This window comes from Bombus fervidus, chromosome 12 (assembly GCF_041682495.2).
Source record: "Bombus fervidus isolate BK054 chromosome 12, iyBomFerv1, whole genome shotgun sequence".
Taxonomy (NCBI): Eukaryota; Metazoa; Arthropoda; class Insecta; order Hymenoptera; family Apidae; genus Bombus; species Bombus fervidus.
Genome location: NC_091528.1, coordinates 10,502,959 through 10,525,228, shown reverse-complemented (window position 1 = coordinate 10,525,228; position 22,270 = coordinate 10,502,959). Strand labels below are relative to the sequence as shown.

The window sequence follows — 22,270 nt, the reverse complement described above, 5'->3', positions numbered from 1 at the left end:
ACGATCGGCGTTGGACGAGAGGACTAACGTCGGCGCGTAAATTCAACGCGAAAAACGTACAAACAGACAAGGATTCTTTCCAAGAAGCTAGCGGCTGTCTCGTATCTCGAATCACTCTCTGCCAAATGCCAATTATCACGAGCCGCCGCTAGCAATTAACAGGCAAAGGCAAGCGAGGAAGAGCATCGGCAAACTGTTTATTCCGTCTCGGTTTCGTCGGAAAGGGAAGCAGTCGCGACGTGGATTGGAACCGTTTCATCGTATTTTTCTTAACGCCTAACGTACGTATCTCGGACACGCAACTTGAATCGTGGCGATCTTTCGAACGCTTGCACTGCCGTACCGATCTGTCGATATGATCGTGTATTCAGGGTGAATCGGTAACGATGCTACGATAAGTAACTAGGCGATTCTGTACATCGTGCGCACCAAGTGCATCGTTGTTCAAGAGTACATATGCGGATTGCTGATAGATAATTTGATAGAACGTCGTTTCGTTAGAGAAATAGAAATAGAAAAACCCAGGACGATCTTTTTTATCGCCAATTGCAAGCGCCACTTTAGAACGGTATATCGGTCGATAAAATAGATCTTTAGAGACTAATATGCTATCATCGAAGGATTCACTCGCAAACCGCGTTCAAGATTTTGATGAGAATCGAGTTAGAAATTAGTTGGAACAGGACGTAGGTAAGAATACACGAGGGACAACTCTCACGCTGTTACGAATCGACGAACCTCTGAATCAGACTGGAATAAATTGCAATATTTTCACAGTAGTCTCCACAACAGAGATTTAATTATTTCAATTAATCATTCGTTATTCTTTTCACGTTACCTAATAATGTTAACGTATTTTTTATATTATTATATAATTTTCTTTCTGTTATATAATTTTCTTTCTGTTAACAGATAAAATAAGGAAAATACAGTTCGTACATATATGGGGAGAACTGCCAAAAGACAATTGGATGATAGAAGTAGCTTCGAGTATCTGAAACGCAATTTTTATTTTCCATGTTACTTATTTTGTATTCGTATGTAATTATGATTTTATATAAGGTATTCAATTAAGTAATTATATGATAAGTGGCATACGTTATGTCGTACGGCAGATATACCAACAACTGTCAATAGCAAAACACTGACGTTTGCGGACGATACGGTCATACTAGTGAGGCATGCAAATCCAGAAACAGCCGCCGCACTATTACAAGAACACAAAAAAAAAAAAATTCGTTATATCGTATCACATTACGTTATAAAATTGAAATCAACCATTGTATACGCCATTGTACGTTACATTATCTTATGTAAATAAAAAAACAATTTTGAAAAATTCATCTTCTTTCTTTACCCTCGACTCTATCCCCTCCGAGATCCTTCTTCCGCGTCATTTTCACCAACAAAAGAGAAGCAAATTTCGAGAAATTGTACAACGTTTCGGCGACAAGTTTGTTTACATTCTGGATGTAAACAAACATTGAAAATGTAAGTAAACAAACTAATGTTTGTAAACAAAGGGAAATAAACATTGGAAATGTAAATAAACAAACCAATGTTTGTAAACAAAGGGAAATAAACATTGGAAATGTAAATAAACAAACCAATGTTTGTAAACAAAGGGAAATAAACATTGGAAATGTAAATAAACAAACCAATGTTTGTAAACAAAGGGAAATAAACATTGGAAATGTAAATAAACAAACCAATGTTTGTAAACAAAGGGAAATAAACATTGGAAATGTAAATAAACAAACCAATGTTTGTAAACAAAGGGAAATAAGCATTGGAAGTGTAAATAAACAAACCAATGTTTGTAAACAAAGGGAAATAAACATTGGAAATGTAAATAAACAAACCAATGTTTGTAAACAAAGGGAAATAAGCATTGGAAGTGTAAATAAACAAACCAATGTTTGTAAACAAAGGGAAATAAACATTGGAAATGTAAATAAACAAACCAATGTTTGTAAACAAAGGGAAATAAACATTGGAAATGTAAACAAACATTGGAAATGTAAATAAACAAACCAATGTTTGTAAACAAAGGGAAATAAACATTGGAAACGTAAACAAACATTGAACATGTAAATAAACAAACCAATGTTTGTAAACAAAGGGAAATAAACATCGGAAATGTAAATAAACAAACCAATGTTTGTAAACAAAGGGAAATAAACATTGGAAATGTAAACAAACATTGGAAATGTAAATAAACAAACCAATGTTTGTAAACAAAGGGAAATAAACATTGGAAGTGTAAATAAACAAACCAATGTTTGTAAACAAAGGGAAATAAGCATTGGAAATGTAAATAAACATTGGAAATGTAAATAAACATTGGAAATGTAAATAAACAAACCAATGTTTGTAAACAAAGGGATACAAACATTGGAAATGTAAATAAACAAACCAATGTTTGTAAACAAAGGGAAATAAACATTGGAAGTGTAAATAAACAAACCAATGTTTGTAAACAAAGGGATATAAACATTGGAAGTGTAAATAAACAAACCAATGTTTGTAAACAAAGGGAAATAAGCATTGGAAATGTAAATAAACAAACCAATGTTTGTAAACAAAGGGAAATAAACATTGGAAATGTAAATAAACAAACCAATGTTTGTAAACAAAGGGAAATAAACATTGGAAATGTAAACAAACATTGAAAATGTAAATAAACATTGAAAATGTAAATAAACAAACCAATGTTTGTAAACAAAGCCGAAATTCGATATATATAAACATTGAAAATGTAAATAGACCACACGGTATGTAAATAAACAATGCGAAAGCAAAACAAACATAGGTAAATAAAAGAAACATGTAAACATTCGAAAATTCTCTGAATTTGACGTCATTTCTTGGAGTTTTGGCGTTTCCCGGGAAATGACGTCATTTCCAAGAATCGTAAAAATTCTATGAGTCACGTCGACTGATTTTCGATCCGTTTTTCGGACTCGAGCAAATTGAATCACGAACGGGGACATTTTTCGAGCGTCTGGTTTCGAAACTTTTTACTTCAGTTTTTCTGCAGTATCTCTCGTTCTAGGATTTTAATTGGTCGTTCTAGGAGCCTTACTGGTGGCTAAATAATTAAACACTCGATTAACTTTAACTTCGATCTTTTATTTTTTTCTCTTTCTTCTAATATTTCCATAATATACAATACAATATTCACGCCATCTCGTTTCTTCGTCTTACAATTGAATGGAAGAATCGACAACGCAATATTTTTTACATATTTACAATATTCTCACAGACTGTTTGCTACGCATTACGTTTACCCGTGTACGAACTCTGATTTATCTTAATTCGATGTTACGATGCCAGCGATATACCTTATAACTCGCATCCGTACGGTATTTACTTACTAAAATCTGTAATACGCGTGAATTATTTCCTGGAAATCTTTTATCCCCTTCTTATCGTATATAGGCAGCTGCTAATTAACGCTACGACGATCCTCAGCTTCTTGTTCGGTTCGATTTTTTTCGAATTATTAATCGGACCTTATATCCAATAACCGCGGCAATTCTGGGAAACGATGCCATCCACTTTCGACAAATCCTCCCAGACACACAACGTACTTAATCGCGACGATGATTATTCGTCTTCTCGTTTTTTTTTTTTTTTTTTTTTTTTTTTAATATAACAAACTGCTGTACCGACGTTGCTGCGTCTTATTTTTGCTCGAACAACTAGGATCGCCTGTTCCGCAATGCCTATACAGATCGTTAAATCGTGCGTTAATTTTGACCGAACGTGTACTTACGTATTTTAACGACGCACGCAACACATACGCGTCGCTCGTCTGAACGAAAAGGTGGAGAAACGAAACGAACGCATTTTTTCTCGTGCATTTAAAAGATTAAGAAGAAATTAAGAAGATGCAACAGCTCGCAAATTAATCCCCTCGATTCGTTCGTTATAAATAAAAGATTAGTCGATTCGTCGACCTCGAAATCCTATCGTCGCCTAGCGGTGAGAAGGTGGCGACTAATCGCTGTGCTGCAGTCTCTGTCGTACACTGTCGCGCTCCTCGTCTAACACGCGAAAACATACATCTGATCCTGTCGCGCAATATCGCGTTCCTTGTCTGCGATGACGAAGATGTACTGCCATCTATCGAATTCGGTTAAAATCGCCGGAAAGTAACAGGAACATAGAACGCACGAGGAGGTTAGACAAGGAAAGCTATATCGTGCGACAAGGACGGACGCGAGTGACGTCACAGACAAAGACAGCCATATTGTACGACAAGGACAGACGTACTTCTCGCTCTAATTTCACGATTATTCGTTAATTACGCTTTTCCCTGGCAAAATTCATGAACGTTCAAGATCGTACGACAAAGGTAGAACCTCTGGCAAGATTCGCACACCAATTTCGACCGGAATTTCCCTTTAATTAATTAGTTATGGACAATTATCGTAGCAAGTGTCGCGGCTACCGCGGTACGGGCATGCGATTTTTCATAAATATCAACTTTTTGCGTGATTATTTCGCTCTCTAAGGAATTGTAGAAGCTTCCTTAGATCCTGTTCTAAATTCTTCGTGCATAAAAGTTGGTAAATTAATTACGCGTAGCGTAAATTGTGCGAAAATTCGTGGCGTCGCTCCCGTGCAACGACGCAGCGACGTGCGATAATCGTTAATAATTAATTAATCAAGCAAAAATTCTGCTCCAAAACTGTGCGCGAATATTCCACGAGGTCTGCACTTTGTTCTACGATCGCAAACGTGCACGAATTTTTTGATGCGAATTTGTCGCAGAAATAGAATAATTAACGAATATTCGATAGATCGGAGAGAGAAATATATCTGTCCTTGTCGCGCAGTATAGCGCTCCTTGTCTAGCAGAAACGAGAACCTCCTCGCGCGTTCTACGTTCCTGTTACTTTTTCGTGATTCTAACCGAATCCAATGGATGGCAGCATCTTCGTCATCGCAGACAAAGAACGCAAGAGTGTGCGACAAGAACAGACATATGTACTCGTCGTAGACAAAGAGGGCGATAGTGTGCGACGAAGACAGACAGAGAAATTAGTTCCACCTTTTCACTGCTATGTGGTGATAGTGTTCCGGTGTCTACAAATCGGACAGCGGACACTCGATAAACAGAATGATAAAATTAAGAGTATCGAGTTATGAACTTTTGCTATTACGTCGTCCTAATTAGTCTCCCAATATCAGATTATTAGATCCCGGAAATTAGACCTACAGACGCACGAATAACAACGTGCAAACTGATTTACTGATAGATTAATGTGTAAGTAAAGTAAAAATCGTTGGAAGGTTACTTTTATACGAACTCCTATAAAAATCATTGACGATTCGTTGAAATTGTCAATCGTTAATAGAGAATCTTACGTTTTGCGTTACATCTTTCTAATCTAATTTCTATCTCGTTATTTTATTATTTTATTACCGACGTTTTAAGATGCTACGCTAAAAGAGTAGAAAGATTAAGACGCAAGCTACGATGCAAAGACTTTTAGGAATTTCAGATTGAGGTTAGACGAAGATTCAGGTGGCGGTAAAACGCGATCCATTTGAATTCCATCTGTCAAACATCACAGTGACGAATCTATCGTAAGTAGCTGGATATCCTGTTCGATGATACGATCGACGTAAAAACTGTCAGTACGGAGGAAGATTTATCGATATCTGTCGTATAATTACCATGGTAACGCGACGATAAACCGATGGTACTCTGTTTGACTTGCTATTGAGAAAGAGCGTCGATCATGTAGTTCCCGAACCCAACGACCAACGTGTATGGGTATTCGATCTCGGTAAAATTCACACGTGGCTGTTCCCCTTCTGGCACCTATCGTGCGTATCTATCGAATTCGATTAGATTTCACGCGAGTCTCCAGCGGTGACAGACGACGATCCTCGAAGCGAAATCGCAGACAAAGCGAGCGAAAGGAATGGCTGAGGAATTACCAGCGCAACAAGAATCTCGCTATACAATAAGGAAAAGAGATTTTAATTTATTTGATTCTAGAACGACGGAATACGTCAAAGTTATTGGCGCCTTTAGAACGATATCTATGAATCTCTTTAAAATTCACTAAAATCTTCTATTTGCCTCTGTATGTATTAGATCGTCCGAAAAGTATCTTTCGTTTTATAAGGAAATAATGTATTTCCGTTCTATATTATTCTTATTATTATTATTTTGTTCTATCGAAACAAAGATTCACGTTTGTATAAAGATGCATCGTTGTAGAAGACGGATCTGTAAAAGAAAGACACTTTTCCGACAAGTTAATAGAATTTATATTCTTCGTTGCTTGTACGAGTCTCGTCTAATACTAATGTTATTTATAAGAGAAAGGAACCAGCACGCAACACCGATCAAATCCATCGCAGATATTAGCCAACTTTACGAAAGAGCGATATAAACGTAGTACGAAACGGGGAACACAATACGCTCGTAATTCGCTAAAGAGAGAGAGAGAAAAAAAAAAACGAGTCTTCGACCGTTTTCCAAATTACGTTAATTATTCCGCTAATTAGGGATACGATTGCACGAGAGCGATAAGAAGCTCGATGCCTTCGTTGTCTGTCAGCGAGCTGGTTCGAGCTGGGACGAACAATTTTATTCTCGGGCTTTCGAAGAAGAGCGGAGAGACGAGGCAAAGGGTTGCGCGCATTATCGAGATTAGGCCGAACGCGTATCTCTGCTGTATCGCGTGTATCGCGGTCTCGCGTGGCTCGCGTCGAGATTCCGATGAATGGATAGCAAGGAAAATATAACCGAGCGATAATAGGAGAATCGGGGGACAGCTGCAACAAGGATTTACGACTCTTTGTGCGCGCACCGAATAATGCTGGAACTGTCCAAAAATTTATCGATCCTATCTGCTCTTGCCGGCAAATATTTACATCGTACACTGAATCTAGGAGGATGTCAATGTACTCCGATTTCCGAACACGAGTCCTCCGGTTTCCCGACACCATCTACGCGAAAAAAATAGCGTCGTCTTAAGCTGAAAGTGGTAACCGTACCAATGATAGACGTATTTCACGTTATACGCGTTGTAATTTGTAAAACGTTTTAAAATTTCGTTGGCGATGCATCGAGCGATTGCATTGGTAAACTCGAACAAACGTACTGTAGCGAGACAAGACTGTCCGATCGTGTCGGTGAAGCTTGAGACGAATCCGAAGATGCATCTGTATATCTGCACTCCAGAGTCAGAGTCTGTTAAATCCTACGCTCCTCAAACTTTGGAGAAAAGCGAATCGAAGCTGCGAAAACATTGCAACGGAGTGAAACACAATTTAATATCATTTTTATATTGTTATAACTAAACGACTTGGAACGAACAAATTTTTGCCATCGGGAAAGGTGAAAATTTTATCATTTTCTTCCTTTTTTCAAGAACAGACTTGACACACTCTGGCTCGTTCCAGATGTAAAAGATCAATTATACAGATAAGCTCATTGTTTATGATGACTATGCATTCTTTATGCTAATTCTTTTCTAGACATCGCGTTTCCTGTAGAGATGTTCCAACTTCTTTGTACGTTCTCGGAGCGGCTACAGATTTTACTAATGCGATCGCGACGATCGTGTCTCACGCTATTAACGAAACTTTAGAGCGTTTTATATAGCACGTACAATATGGACGTAAAAGTCTTGAAATACTTTCGTGAGTCATTCTATGTGACGAAAAATTTGAATCGCTTTGGACACGATTCGAAGCTTGGAACTCTTGAAAATCTTCGTATGTCATGGATCAAGACTTTCAAGAATTCGAATCGCCTTCGAAACTTTCACACATCCGAGGCTAACGATATGAAAATCCGTCGAGACGAGTACGTCTGCCTCGGGTTTCAACGTCAACCTTCCAAAATGCAACGGTACCTCGCGTATTTGTGCTCCGAATCGTGGGTGTATCTCGACGGTCATAGAAGCAACGAAGAAACGTCGAAGGAAAAACGAGCCGAAGGCGCGATCGCTTCCTGCTTTCGCGAGAATTCCCTCCTCCGTCTTTCAGCATCGTGATATTTATGGATTCCGAGATTAAAAGCGCGCCGGTGATTAGCGCGCGGAGACCGAGCCCGGAGTAAATTAATTATATCGACCGAGCGTCCCGATAACTTATAACTGAATGCCTCTTTGTCCATCGGTTAGTTCGTATCCGGACCGAGATTTCGACATTTTTTCTCCCATTCGCGGAAGAATCTTGGAAATCTTCGGTCCACGATAAAAGGTGTGCTCCGAAACGAACCGACAGATAAACTCGACCGTCACTCGCTCAATGGAATCTATTGTGGCAGATGGATCGAGGCGCGTTCCATTTCCGGGGTCAAGAATCCTCGTGGTAACGTAACTTTACCGAACTCCAGGAAGATCGACAGGGCAAATCTTTAGACGAAGAGAGAACGCTGCGAATTAGCTGATCCATTCCTATGTACGAACATATCTCGACACGAACAACCGCGAAAAAACCAAACAGCTGCGCGGAACGCTGACTCTCGTCAACTTTTTCATCCTCTCGTTTTTCTCTCGACGGTGAAAAAAATTCACCGTCACCCAACGCGATATCTCTACGTCGACGATCGATGTCGAACACGATGCAAATGTAAATACGGCATATGATGGAGGCGTAGTTCTTTCTAAAATGTAGATTGTTATACATTTACGATAGATTTAAAGGTGTAGGATGCAAAGATTCATAAGTGGCAAATGAAAATGACAATATGTTCTTGCGTCGAAAATTTACATAGTTTAGTGGCCAAAGAATACAGTGTCCTTGGATGTCGGAGGCAGCTGACGATCTCCTTCGTCTCTGTTTGCGCGAATAAAAATCAGAAATATCGGAAAAATGATTTTTGTCTTCCTATTAGTTCGGATATGGGGAGCTGGCTAACAAAAGTATCGAATTTTTGGTCGAATCGTAGGTATTTAAATACTTATAAACGGCAGCGTATGTAAGGAGGAAATGTCGATTCGAAGGCGCCTCGGGCCGAAAAACGGTGAAGCGTCACGCGTTGGACGAAAAACATACGAGGGCCTTCCAGCCGTTTAATCTCGAGACGCGGGTAAGTGGCGTAAAAGTCGCGACACGACTATTCCCACGTTCGCTCGTTGGACGGATATTCGTTCCGCGATAAGGCCTGTTTGCTCTTGGAAACTTAGAACGGTCCATTCGCGGTTCTTCTATTTCCCTCGTCCCCTAAGCCCGTTCAACGAACCGCTCAAATATTTGGCTTTTTTCGCTTGTTTTATATCATGGCAGCAGTTAAACGCGCGACCAGCGAAAACCAACCCGGTTGATTCGACCGATTTCATTTGGCTCGGCGAGATTTACAAGGAAAACGGATTGCGCCATGTAATTGCCGTCGTATTGCACCAAAGTGCAACCTCTTTTAGCTGCGATGACTAAATAATCTGCTACATCACGCGCAAGAGAGACGCTTTTAATACGACAAAAAAAAAAAAGGTAAATTAAAGGGCTTGCTGCGACAAGGAGCTCCGCTTCCAGATTAACAGAGATCAACTGGAAATTCGTTAAGATCAAATCACTTTTCAACCGCTCTGTAAATCCATAGCCACCTAATAATCGTAGTAAATAAATTTGTTCAAGGCGAGTTTGTATTTTTTCCAAAAAACGTTGTTTCCCTGAGTATTTCAGGACATTTTTAGGTCTTTTTTGCGTTAAGTGCGAATATAGACTCAACCTGTACAAGAAATTCCAAGGATCCGCTAAATATTCCTTCGTCGTTGTTTCTTCCACCGAGATTCTCCTCGATTTGATGCAATTTAAAGAATTTGAAGTATTAATAACATAGTGATAGACGGTAGCTTGATCCTTAGCCCGTCAAGCTCAGTTTTTCTCTATGTTTCATTTCATTCGTATTTCGCGTCATTTCGTCAGAACTTCCGAGATCTTTTTAATCGTCGATAAAATTGAGTTGGCAAATAAAAATTTTATTCGATGCGTCTTATTCGATTTTATTAATCTGTCGCGTAACGACGTTCACGTTTCTACCACCGTGTATCCTTTGGTCTTATCTCCAAGCCAGGCAGAAAAATCTCGACGATAGCCTGGCGAAAAGGAAGGGTTAACGATCAATCGTTATCTCTCAACTCGTAACAGTTTCTTTTTTTCTTTTCTTTATTCCGACAAACCTTAGAATATACCGTCGTACTTATAAATTAACTTTTCGGACGCTCGCGCGTCAAATGTTCACACGCTCTACGCTTTTCGCGCTTCTTATAGGCGGCGCGATAAATACATGTATATCTAACGATAAATGTAAGTACAAAAGCACGGCTATCGGGGTAGCATAACGAATACGGCGTTAATACCTGCGTTAATTACCGCGACGATCGCGTGCTTCGATTCTTGTCTCGTCGATCATCGCTCGACACGAACCCATCGAACTTTCTAACTTTTCCCTCTTCTCAATTCATCGTCAGTTAAAATGTCTTATCTAGCGTTTTTCCTTTTTTTTTTTTCATTTTTCAACGTACGTTAAAATGCTCGAAATTCTCTTACAACGTATCTTTTATCTTTTATGTAAAGTTGCGAAACTCTGTGTCTCTTCTAGAGATATAGAAACACTTTGATTTATTTGCCCTAATTGCTTGTCAAATGATTTTATTCGTTTATAACGTTTCGCTTATATTATTATATCATTGTTTATAACGTTCAAGGCATTTTATCGTAAATAATACGCACATCCCTGTTCGCAAGTATTAGACCACCTGGTAATTTCGTACGAAATGTAGTGATTAATCTAAAAACCCCCGCACATTAGTACATGTTGAGCGTATGTCACTGTTACTACGTCTTTCCCACTATCTGAAGCATTTAATTAATTGCTACGTTAATAGTACATTATCTCTTTGTATACTTACGTATAATAATTATAGGATGTTACGAAACAATGCCTAGGTATTTTAAATCGAATGAAAAGAAACAAACATCGCAGAAATAATAAAATTCCGATTTTCTTCGCTTTCAAAATGATTGATAGGACATTTTAACCAAGTCTTCCTTTCTCGAGAAATCCAACAGCTCTGCCTGACGCACCTTCGGACTCGAAATTCGCAGAGAGAACGTCGACGTGGACGTGATACAACCATGTCGCGTGACTTTGGCGATGCAACTACGACCGATCGAATTTCGCAGGTTTATTTGAAGAGCGTGGCAGCTTCGATACGCAACCGAATCGCACTCGCCAGCGCAGCGGCCGGTTTACACTTCGAGCCTTATATATTATTATTATATTTAGATCGCGCGGCAGGCCACCGTATCGAGCGAGCTGTTTGTTTAGCCTGAAATTCTGCGCTTTGGAATGGCCGACTGTCATGGAATGATGTCATGGAGTAAGATCGTGGCTGTGCGCGCCGTAACATCTCTATGTCCTCCAAACGTCCAACGATCACGAAACGTATTCAACTCGAAACGCGGAAACTTCTAATTAATTCGACTTCACGCGATTCAGTTTCCGCTCTCGAGCTAACGCAACACGCGCGCACACCCATACAAACACACTACACTACATCGTAATGATAACATCATTTAAACATTTTCAATTTTTATATGTCGTGGTTAACTCTTGTCGTGATTGAAATTTCACTTGCCCACACATACCTATTATCACAAAATACTATCAATTTGTAACCACTGTAAACGATAACTTTTCTATTTTTCGCCTAACATTCAATAACAATAGAACATTCGGTTCCTTTTATTTGTCTTTGTCGATTTTTAGGACGTGAAAAGAATGTGTTAAAATTTAAACGATTAATTGAAATTGTTCCTGTGATTTTATAATTATAGGACGCAGTGTACGCGTACGCACATAGCATACGCACCATGCATACGTCGAACACACTCGTGCACATACACGCACACATACAGACACGCTTGGAAAAGTCAGCAATAAAATATGTAACCTTGAGAAAACTTAATAATATAGTTAGTTCGTAAAAGGGGACACGATTTACCATTTAAGTTTCCAAAGAATAGTCTCTGGAAAGATGTCGATTAGGCGACGACGTGCGTATCGCGCTGTTCTCTTTGTTCCTACATGTAATGGGGCCAAGTTTCGATACCAGGTACGTAACGTTGGTATTGCGCGTAGGACGTAGACACGTGCGGATGGCTCATCTGCGTAGTCGTGTGCGAATAGTGTGGATTATGGGAAGAGGATATGTACTGCATAGGAGGAAGTGGTGGCTGAAGCTCGTGGTATCTGACAATGTCCGCCTGCGCTCTATCTTCCCAAGACGTCTCGGCGATCGGTTGCTCCGAGCAGTGTCTCTTGTTCGGTCTCTCGATCTCCTCCTCGTATCTGAAAAACGTTATATTTCAGCGACTCGAAGTTTCCGAACAAAACCCCATGCAGATAAGCGAGTTCTGCCACGCGAACGACACTGGGTTATCCGTATTGCGTTATTATATTTATTTCCAAGATATTTCATACAGATTACGAACACGTTAAAATTATTGTTCCAATCAAATTATGACGTAGATGCAAATTAAAATTAATCGTTTAGCGTAAATCATAAATCGGCGTTTTTCAAAGAAAGGGACATTCCTATTAACTTTCACCGCGTGCAATTTAAGATAGAAATTCCAAGATAAGAAACTCGTAAAGCGCAAGCTATCTGTACTTTTTGTAGCCACTGTGCTGGCTCGAGAGAAAACATGGCTCATCTACGTCAGGACTAAACGCAAGAAATAATTACCTGTTGAATATCCATTGAGAGGAGGTGGTCGTTGGTGCGGCTACGTGTACCGCCGGCACCTGAGGCCGAAGGTACTGGTCCAGCTCGTTGCTCTCGACTTCGCATTCTTGAAGGTTCAATGGAAGGTTCAAACCAACGCCGCCCAGAGACCCAAGACCGTTCAATTGACCCTCCTCGATTGGTAAACCATCTCCAACTTCGATGTACCTGAAGTCGACTCCTGATTGATGTTGATGCGGTGAATCGCTCGACGAACCAATCGCCAAGTCTTGCTGATACATCGTACTATTTGGCTGCGGCTGATTTCCCTGCGAACCAGATTTCCTTCCGTTTTAGCTTCCATCGGTCCTTCTCAAAAGTACAGGCTCGCGTGCCTCTTCGTTTCAAACGTTCTTACCTGATTCGCGTAATGTTGTCCGCGCGGGGTAGTGGGAGGGGTCGGGGGTGACAATCCTTGATTAGGGGTAGTCGGAGGAGAAGAACTAACTCCGCTCTGAGGCGAGTTCGGTCCCTGTGTGCCCCTAGGACTCGCGTCCTCTTGCTTCAACGACCTGGACACGTTGAAGGTCACGTTGCTTTGGTTTCTCGACGGCGATCCTTCTCGACCCGACGGCCCGTTTTGCTTTCGACGACGAGGTTGGTACTTGTAGTCCGGATGCTCGCGCTTGTGGATCACGCGGAGACGATCGGCTTCCTCGATAAAAGGTTTCTTGTCGCTGTCGGACAGCAACCTGCGATCAAACGACCAGAAACCAAGAGATCAGACGAAATTAGCGCGATCTTGCGACGTTTTGTGTCATCGACGGTCGTCGATCAAGGTTCACACGCGCGCACCCGGTTCTTCGCGTATATGCGGCGCAGAAGAGGCTGGAACGAGAGCATTTCTATCACCATACGCGATACACTCGAGGAGTCGAAATGGGAGGTCTGGTTAGTGTTTCTCGCCGCGTAGAGTCTTAAAGGGCGCAGTTCACGCACACGCGTACATCGAGTATATACGGGAACTCGAGCGATTCTCGTTCGACTGCATCGCAACTCGAATCTCGTCTCGTCTCATCCAGCTCCGTCCCGTCTTGTCGTGTTAGTCTTTAATTTCTCGTGTTTATGTTCCCACTGGGCTCGTAAAGCCCCAAGACTGATAAGCTTTTCCGGTCTCGGCTGCGAGATCTCGAGGATTCCAGCAACGATTCCACGCTTCTAGGCTCTTTGCTCTTCCCGCCTCGCGTTTCCTTTCTCTACCCCGTATCAAACTTGAAGGTGACCAGACGAAAGGGTAGGAAAGGAAATATCGCGCGAAGTCTCAGTACCTAGTCTTTTAACTTTGACCAGAAATTTCTAGACTACGAACAGCTTACGTTTAAAATTTTGTACGATTTGAAAATTTCACGAACAAAGCGATATTACGTTGAGAATAAATCAATGGCAAATGACGAATTGACTCGTTTTCCTCGGGTACACGCGCAGGTTAACGCGCGCGAGTCGTCACTGGGAAAGAGAGAAAAGAGACTCTCCATCTGGTCAACGGACTTTGCCTCGAGGTTTTTTTTGTTTGGCAGGGCTTGACGATAGCGACTCGTCGCAGCCTCTCTTTTTCTTTGCCAGATGCAACGCAGGGTTAGCTAATTTGGATCTGTCTCTCTCCGCCACGCGATTATACGTTATCTGCGGTGCGTTATTCCGGTATATCTGACACCGTACGTAAAAATCGCGATGAAAACGAGCCACGATAACGTCGCGGTGTCTATGACTACGGCGATGATGGTGTTTGAGGTTCGAGGTATCGAGGGTGAAGCAAAACCGCGGCAAAATCGAGACGTTGCTTCCGTCAGATAAGATGCATTTACCTGTTCGTCACGGGTGTTATTTGCACGAAACGTCGAGCGACGAAGGGGCAGGTTCGGAAAAATTCACCTGACGGGGACAAGGAGTTTATTGTGATTCTTGGGGGCCGTTTATCTGAGGCAGGAACCGGCCGGCAGCTGTTAGCACGCGCCAAGGATGAACCGAGCCTATCTGTTTTCGTTTTGTCGACAAACACCGCGTCTAATATTCGAACGCGATACCTTTCGAGCCGGAAGAAAAAGGACAAGATTTATTTCCGACGCCTACACCTGGTCCCTCGTAAATATCGACTACATCGATAGTAGCCCGCAAGCCGTTTCTTTTTGCAAATAATCCGACGACGCCGACTAGAGCTACTCGACGCACAACGGCGACGCTACTCCACGCAAAACAACACGACTCTAAAGGCACGTTCTTCCGTCCTTGCGTCGCGTCGTTGTCGGTAAATGCTTTTTTATTTACACGAAAGATTTTTATAAAAATCGAAGTTTACCAACCGATCTTTGATTATGCTGTTATGAATTTCATCTTGAATTTCAACTTTCAGATTGATGACGTATCGATGGCTAGAAGCGATGCTTACTCTCTTCTTACGGGCTCGACAAATTGTAATTTATTTAATCGAACAGTAACTAAGATTCCGTTCCAAATAAACGAAGTTCTGCAGCAAAACTCGGATCGGTCGTGTTGTGCTCCTATTTTGACGTTAAGACAGAGATACGCGGAGGGTATCTGTGATCGGAATCGCGATCGGGCGGCATTGTAAAATGATTCACCGCAGGGGTTCTGATCGATGTGGTCGGCGAGGTCCTGTGATCCTTGCTCGTGCGACCCACCAGGGCATCTCGTTAGTCTCGATCAGGAAATGGAATATCGTTCCCTTCTCGCGACTTTCACAACGAGGAGTATACCATTTTCTCTTCCGTCGCGTCGTCTATCGATCGATCGATCGAACAGTCGTTACGCGTCGCTTGTCATTTGGTACAACGATAGCTTCGCGATTTTCGTAGAAAATTGTATTCAGATGCATCGTATTTTGCTTTCGAGTAGCAGAACGCGTCATTATCTAAAAAGTCGAGAAATTTGACAAAGACGTTACTTTAGTTTTCTCTTTTATATCACTTCCACATGCTGTACTAAAAGCCTAGACTAGAATAGAACAAGCCGTGACTCCGGCTTTAGCTCCGGTTTTGACAACGCTGACCCGTTTACAACGGATTCGGGGTTCGCGCCGTTGTCAACCGGGAACGATCGTACCACGTGCAGCCTCGGCGCCACGTGGTAAGAATGTGTTCGGTATGCGTCCCGTAAAAAATGCTTGCTCGCCAAATCGCGGGTAAAAATAGAACGAGGCAACAAGTGGTCGCGTGGACTGTTGCTTCAACTCGCAAGTCGAGAAGTTCCCGAAGAAATCAGAATCAAACTCTTCCTAGCGATCAACCAACCACCGGTCTGTTCGATAAAAGTAGCATACTAAAGACTCACCGCCAAAGTTTGCCCAGTGTTTTGGACAGTTCCGCGTTGTGAAGCTGCGGGTACTGATCGGCGAGTATTCTTCTTGCAGCTTGAGCCCACACCATAAACGCGTTCATAGGTCTCTTCACGTGGGCCGCTCTTTTATCACCAGAACCCCTGCAATTCGAGGACATTATCTTCATTGGAAACAATTGTTTTCTTCGAATACAGCGCGTACACGGAAACGAGAGATCGTTTAAAAATTCCCATTACCAATTTCAAGGAAATTTTCAAGTTATTAACTATCGAATATTCGTGGCGAGAAAGGATTTATGTAGCGAGAAGCGAAACGTTTGGATGGAAGATAGAAATAGAGATTGAGGAGGCAGCTTCGTTTTCTAGTAATTTGATTGGATTAATAAAAACCAAGTACTTTTTCAAACGTGCCAGGAATTGTTGGTCGACTAATATTCGTAGCAATAAACTTCTGCGCTTTTATATATGAATTATATTTCATGCGATATCACGTGGCAGCTACAGCGGCTATAAAATGTATTTGCACATACCCTTGTTTTATTATTATCAGGTAATTATCAGCTCTACGTTTCAGTTTCAGTATGTGGGATTTTTGTAGCCATATAAAGTACTATCGATGCAAAATTTAATGTAAATTCTTGGAACAAATTAATTAGTTTGAAAATGCTATAGTACTGTGTCAATACGTTTTACAGTCGCTGTATGCCTTTCTTTTCCTCCCAATAAGTGCGACTTAAATCTTTGAGCTGTCTCTTTATTGCTGCAAACCCTTCGATTTTGGAAAATACATGGATCCGGTAACAGTCGTTGCAAGAAAATGACCAAAGGCTAGTCATATCGCGACGTATCCTCGCGCATAGAAAATGTTCAGTCAAACTATCTTCAAGTCATCCTGCGAATCGTTCGGAAAGCAGGTTGCCGATTCGAAGAAAACCTTCCAGCTACGAAATACCGAATATCAGTGACAAGACGGAATTACAGTGACGAGGAACGGAAGGTTCGAAGGATAGAAATTCTGGAAAACGCATCAATCCGGGGACACTGGTTGCGAGAAAATAACAAGAGGTTGGTGGTATCGCGACGTATCCTCGTGCTCGTGTATCAAGAGTTTTCTACCAAGCTACCCCCGGGTCATCCTGCGGAACGCGGCACGCTTAAAACCGGCCTTAAAATAACACCGGCGCTGCCAACGGGTGACGAGCAGGAATGGACGTATCCCTTTCTTTCCTAGAAGATGACTTCATAAAACCGTTGCCTCGTCCAGCCAGGGATCGACTGACGTGACTGACGTGATTGCCGTACAAGCCCTTCTCGTGCTGTTTTCTTTCTGGGATTAATCGAGCCTCGTTCGAGGACCTTACGCGAACCAAAACCCCAGACGTCGACCGGCTAGGAACCGAAGGAAACGCGCTTCACCGAGATACGCGTACGGACGACCTGTCGGCAACGGGATGCTGTCCCTGCTGCCGAAGGTGGAGAGACTTTTAAAAAGCACAGCCGCAACCGTTTCGAAAGACTCTGTGTGTCACGGAGAAAGAGAAACGTTCGAGAGAGAAAGAGAAAGGGATAGAGAGCGAATATTGGAAGGAAGCAGCCGAGAAAGAATTTGAGAAAAGAGGCTCGTATATATTTCGGCCTCTTTGAAATAAGAGGGGCGTTAAATCCGTGAGCAAACCCGAGGAGCCGTTGGTAATTAGCGCTGGTCCACTAACAAGGGTTTTCACAGCAGTCGCGAGTCACTCCGCTATACGCGGTTTACCTAGATACGCAAAAAATCTTCGAGTCTTTGCACCTCGTTTACGCGGTTTGGCGTAGTACTAGCTGACGTGCGTAGGCGTGGCACCGTCCACGCAGCAGCTACACCCTTCTTTCGTTTCTACGACTTTTCGTTCCCCGAGTTACGTTCCTCGTTACGCGATTTCGTGAAAGGAATTCGCGTTTCAATGTCGAAAAGTTAGTCGCATTTCATTGGAACGATAAATTTTTGTTAGACGCAAGTCGTTTGAATTCGCAAGTCGCGAGATAAGAAATAGAGAGATGTTTATGCTTCTTTCTTTTCCACGATGTTCCGTTCTCCGTTACGCGATATCACGAAAGAAATTCGCGTTCTAACGTCAAAATGTTAATCGCGATTCGGACTTTGAAAGATAGACGAGCTCTAGGTAAACGATAAGTTGCAGGATAGGGGAAAGAGAAAGAGCAATGTGAAGGAATTACATGGTCGTATGGGACGAGAGGAGGAAACGCGCGATAGTTCGACTGCATTCTCATGGATTTCATGGGAATTAAAACTAGTCGATTTTATCGGGCCCTATCGTCGGGAATAAACATCGTACCCCCTTTAGCTACCCCGAGATAACCCTGTATAATTGAGGGTTAGCGCGATAAGCCGTTGCGCATAGCGATACACGCTCGGAGATTTCAACCGTAGCTAGAAAATTTTCCGTGAGTTAACTGTACACCTATGCTCGTTCCATAACAGAATTTTGGAAAAACGTCTCGATAGAGATTCACGGCTACGTTTAAATGGCGTTTGCATCGCAGAATAACGAATCTTCGCATTGCCATAGAAGAAAGATTGCGTCATCCCTTCGCGATCCGCGTTTCGATTTTATCGAATCGTAACGATCGTCGGTATGGCGCAACGAGCCGACCATTAATTCGTCGTCCCCTCCTTCGATACGCGAAACGAAAAAACGCCGTTTCTCGTATCGCTTCTCTCATCCTTTGCGGGTTCTCCTCCGCGCTTCTCACAAATCACGATCGACGCGCTGCGACGGACAGAAACAGAGAGGAAAGACAGAGGCAACGAGATCGGGCATTAATTAGCTAATTTGCGTTAATTGGCAGCCGAGGACGCATTTCCACGAGCCGTTTCCCAAGCCGAGGAAACCAGTGCGTCATAATTAAGTTAGCGTTACGTATTTTTAAAGCTTAGACCGCGCGCGTTTACACCCTCTCTCTCTCTCTCTCTCTCTTTCTCCCTCCCTGCCTTTCCATCGTTTTACTCTTTCTTTCCGCTACGCGTTAAACTCTTGGCGTTAAAACGCGTCTTCGCGAACGCTAACGACGCTTGCTAAATATCGCTCCGAAATGGAGGAAAAGAAGCTTTCGCGTTTTTTACGTGACAGTGGTGATAATGCAAAATTCTCTCGGATATTTAGTTGGCGCGGGTAAAGCTCGTCACTTCGGAAATGCGTATCGACTATAGATAAGCGTTATGTAGAAAGCGTGGAACGTAAAACTCACTTGGTAGCAACAGGTACCAGGGTCCAATCGTATCCCTGAAGAACTTTGGTAACCGCTGCGCTGATTCTTTCGCCTCCATTCGCGGCGACCGTAGCAGCGACAGCTGACGCTTTTCCATTATTGTTGTTACCATTGCTTCCATTGCTATTAGTCGCGATGGGGCTGTTAGAGTTGACGGAATTAGCAGCAGCGCCGCTCGACGAAATCGAACCGGATGCCTCACCCATGATATCGTTCATCTTCTCTCAATTTTGTTCGATCGCGAAAGCAAGAAGAGAAACGATGGCGCGTCCGACGAATCCACGGATTTATCGCGCGCTACGAGCGTTCATCGTTCGAAGGAGAACGTGCACGTTACCCAGCGACGGTTCATCGATTAATTGCAATTACCATTTTATCGTAGCGGTAACACGTCACTTCCGTTTCTCGCGCTTCTGTTCCAGCTGCGTCGGTGATTTCTCTTCTTTTCTGTTCGGCTCGTTCCCTCCGACGCGAGATGGCCTGGTATCGGAGCGCGGCGCGCACGTTTGTCACGTTTAATTAATTTTGCACTCGATTACGAACCGAGCAAACGCAACGGGTATGCATGCCAAGCCGTCGGCAACTCGCCGAGGTCTCGGCCTATCTTCCAACGACTTTTTTCTCGTCGTGACTCGAGCCACGGCAATTCTAATCTCTTCTTCTTCTTCTTCTTCTTTGTGTATCGGCCCGTTTTACTCTTTTTTTCCTTCTGCTTCCACTATCGGCCGCACTCTCTCCTTCTCTCTTCAACTGTAAACGATCGACGTTCCAGAACGCACGAGTCAAAGCTGAATGCTGCGTATTCCACGGTTTCTCGGCCTCGATCTTACGCCGTCACTTCTTAGAACTTCTTCTATCGTCGAAATACTTCCGATAGCCTCGCTTCTCGCGATCGACGTTCGCTTCCGATTCTGTAAGATCCTACTGTTCGCCAGCTATCACCGATTCACGTTTCCACGATCTTAATGGCACAGGGATCTTTAAACGCCACCACGAAGACTTTTCCAGTTGTCGTGCACGAAATTCACTATATAAATTCGATGCATAGATTCTCACAGGTTGTAGGCGAAAATTCGCTCAGGCTCGCGATTCTTCCACCTGGTGTGTTCCGTCGAACCTGTTGGAAGATTTTCGTGGTAGTTCCGAACACAGGCAAGCGGCCGACACTCCTGTCACTTCGCCTCGCGCGACAGAGTCGACAAAAGTAATCACTCTCGATGGAGACACGAATGGTACGTGGCGCGTGTCAGGATCGCGCGGCGACCATAAACATCGCGCTAGTCTTTCGGTACTCGAAGGAAAACGAAACGAAGTACGCAAGAACGAAAAGCCTGAGTGTGGGTCGAGGATTTCTAGTTGCTTGCGCGATCGACGCTCGAGTGAGGTGGTTGAATCGCCTCAGGGCACTTTCCACCGATCGCTTCAGCAGCGGCTGCTAGTTGGGGGCGGAGCGACGGGCCGAAGAGCTGCTAACACTTGTTGCTTTACGATCGTGCCCACCGATGAAGCCCGAGACGAGGGGAAAGGGACCCTCGATGGTTTGCCCGACGGTCGACGGACGACCGACGATGGACGACGGACCGACGGAGGAGAGATCTCCTCTCGATCCAGCTTTTAATACCAGATCATTACCTTTCGCTGTGCAAAGTTGCTTTTCTTACCTGGAATGTCCTATCTTTTTCACTTCTAAGATATAGCATACAAGAGACAAAAGTATTCGTACGCTTCTGACTTATTGTAAGTTGTACGCAAGATCTTGCAGAAAAGTGAAATCTATGCCGATACCTTTGTTCGTCGCTGTAAATTTCAGCTATACGTACATCGGAAAAGTCTAGTAGGTTTTACATTATTTAGTACTTTACTTGTAAGACAATCGATCGATTAAATCTTGTAAGAAAATTCCCTTTAGAATATTTATCGGTAAACCATTTAGCTCGCGCAACTTTGAAGATCGTATATGTGATCTTCATAGGTAAATCTTATAGATACATACGACACTTAATTAGTAGATTTCTGTCTGTTTAGAATTCCTCCTGACGACATCTGTCGTTACTTCACAACGAGACAGCGTGAACTTTTTATTATTATTATTTATTCACCTGTTATCACCCGAGTCATCCTCCAACAAGAAATTGCCACGATGACGAGATGAGAAATGAAGGAAGACGAGCGAATAAAGTTGGGTCGGTTTTACTCTTTGCAGATATAAAATGTAATAACGCGTGAAAAGGTAGAAGATTCTTGAATAAAGGAATTATTTGGTCGCAGAGATGGACAATTCGAACAACGAGTCGAATCGTCCTGCCTGGTTAAAGACACGTTTAAAAGTCAACGATCTCGCTCACAGCATTTTATTCGACAGGGAAAATGCTTCGGTCCTTTGGAATCAAATTCGAACATTCGATTCTCTACCGACTGTCAGCCCCCCCAAAAATCTCAGTATCGTTTATTTCGGACTCGTCTCTCTCCTCGTGGACGAGAGCGTCTATGGCCACGATATCCTCCGGGAGTAGGACCAATCGGGTTCCTTCTCGTTCCACCTACTTCTCCGTTCCTTTCTCTGCTCCTCTCTCTTTCTCTCGTTACGTCCCTCTTCGTTCCTCCCACGCAAGCAAGCCGATTGGTCGGCCAGTTGTTGGCAATAACGACGTCACAAGGAGGAGCGTGCAATTTTCCTGGCGATGCACCAAATGCGATCTCGTCGATGGTCGTGCTCGACCACGGCCGCTCCGAAGAAACGCGTCGCCTTTACCAGTCGTCACGTCGTCGACCGGCCACGATGCTCTCGTCGCGCGACCAAAGAGTTTCCTCGACCGGGCGAGACCCCCCCTCGAATAGAAGCAAAAGGTTCGGAGCAAGGAAATCGAACTCGGAACCACCGACGCGTCGCGCGACCAGCTTACGCGGTACACGATGACATCGTGCCGGCTCGATGACGC

General features: G+C 42.9%; 1 protein-coding gene and 1 long non-coding RNA gene across 4 annotated transcripts; both read right to left on the bottom strand.

Annotated features, from left to right (window-relative positions):
* Positions 1-3,624: 3,624 nt before the first annotated feature.
* Positions 3,625-4,022, bottom strand: LOC139992869 (uncharacterized). The gene is made up of 2 exons (XR_011801223.1): positions 3,807-4,022; positions 3,625-3,728 (listed from the first exon to the last, which is right to left on the bottom strand). It is a non-coding gene; the product is annotated as an uncharacterized lncRNA (long non-coding RNA).
* Positions 4,023-10,503: 6,481 nt separating this feature from the next.
* Positions 10,504-20,796, bottom strand: LOC139992664 (transcription factor Sox-9-B). 3 transcript variants are annotated; one of them, XM_072013760.1, is made up of 5 exons: positions 19,311-20,791; positions 16,056-16,184; positions 13,126-13,459; positions 12,729-13,036; positions 10,504-12,331 (listed from the first exon to the last, which is right to left on the bottom strand). In XM_072013760.1, exons 1-5 carry the CDS (start codon positions 19,547-19,549, stop codon positions 12,064-12,066), a joined length of 1,278 nt encoding a protein of 425 aa, XP_071869861.1. In that variant the 5' UTR covers positions 19,550-20,791; the 3' UTR covers positions 10,504-12,063. The 3 variants fall into 3 exon arrangements, with proteins under 3 accessions (XP_071869861.1, XP_071869860.1, XP_071869862.1); XM_072013759.1 differs by having other exon boundaries at positions 16,056-16,202; positions 19,311-20,779; XM_072013761.1 differs by lacking the exon at positions 16,056-16,184 and having other exon boundaries at positions 19,311-20,796.
* Between the last annotated feature and the right edge of the window lie 1,474 nt (positions 20,797-22,270).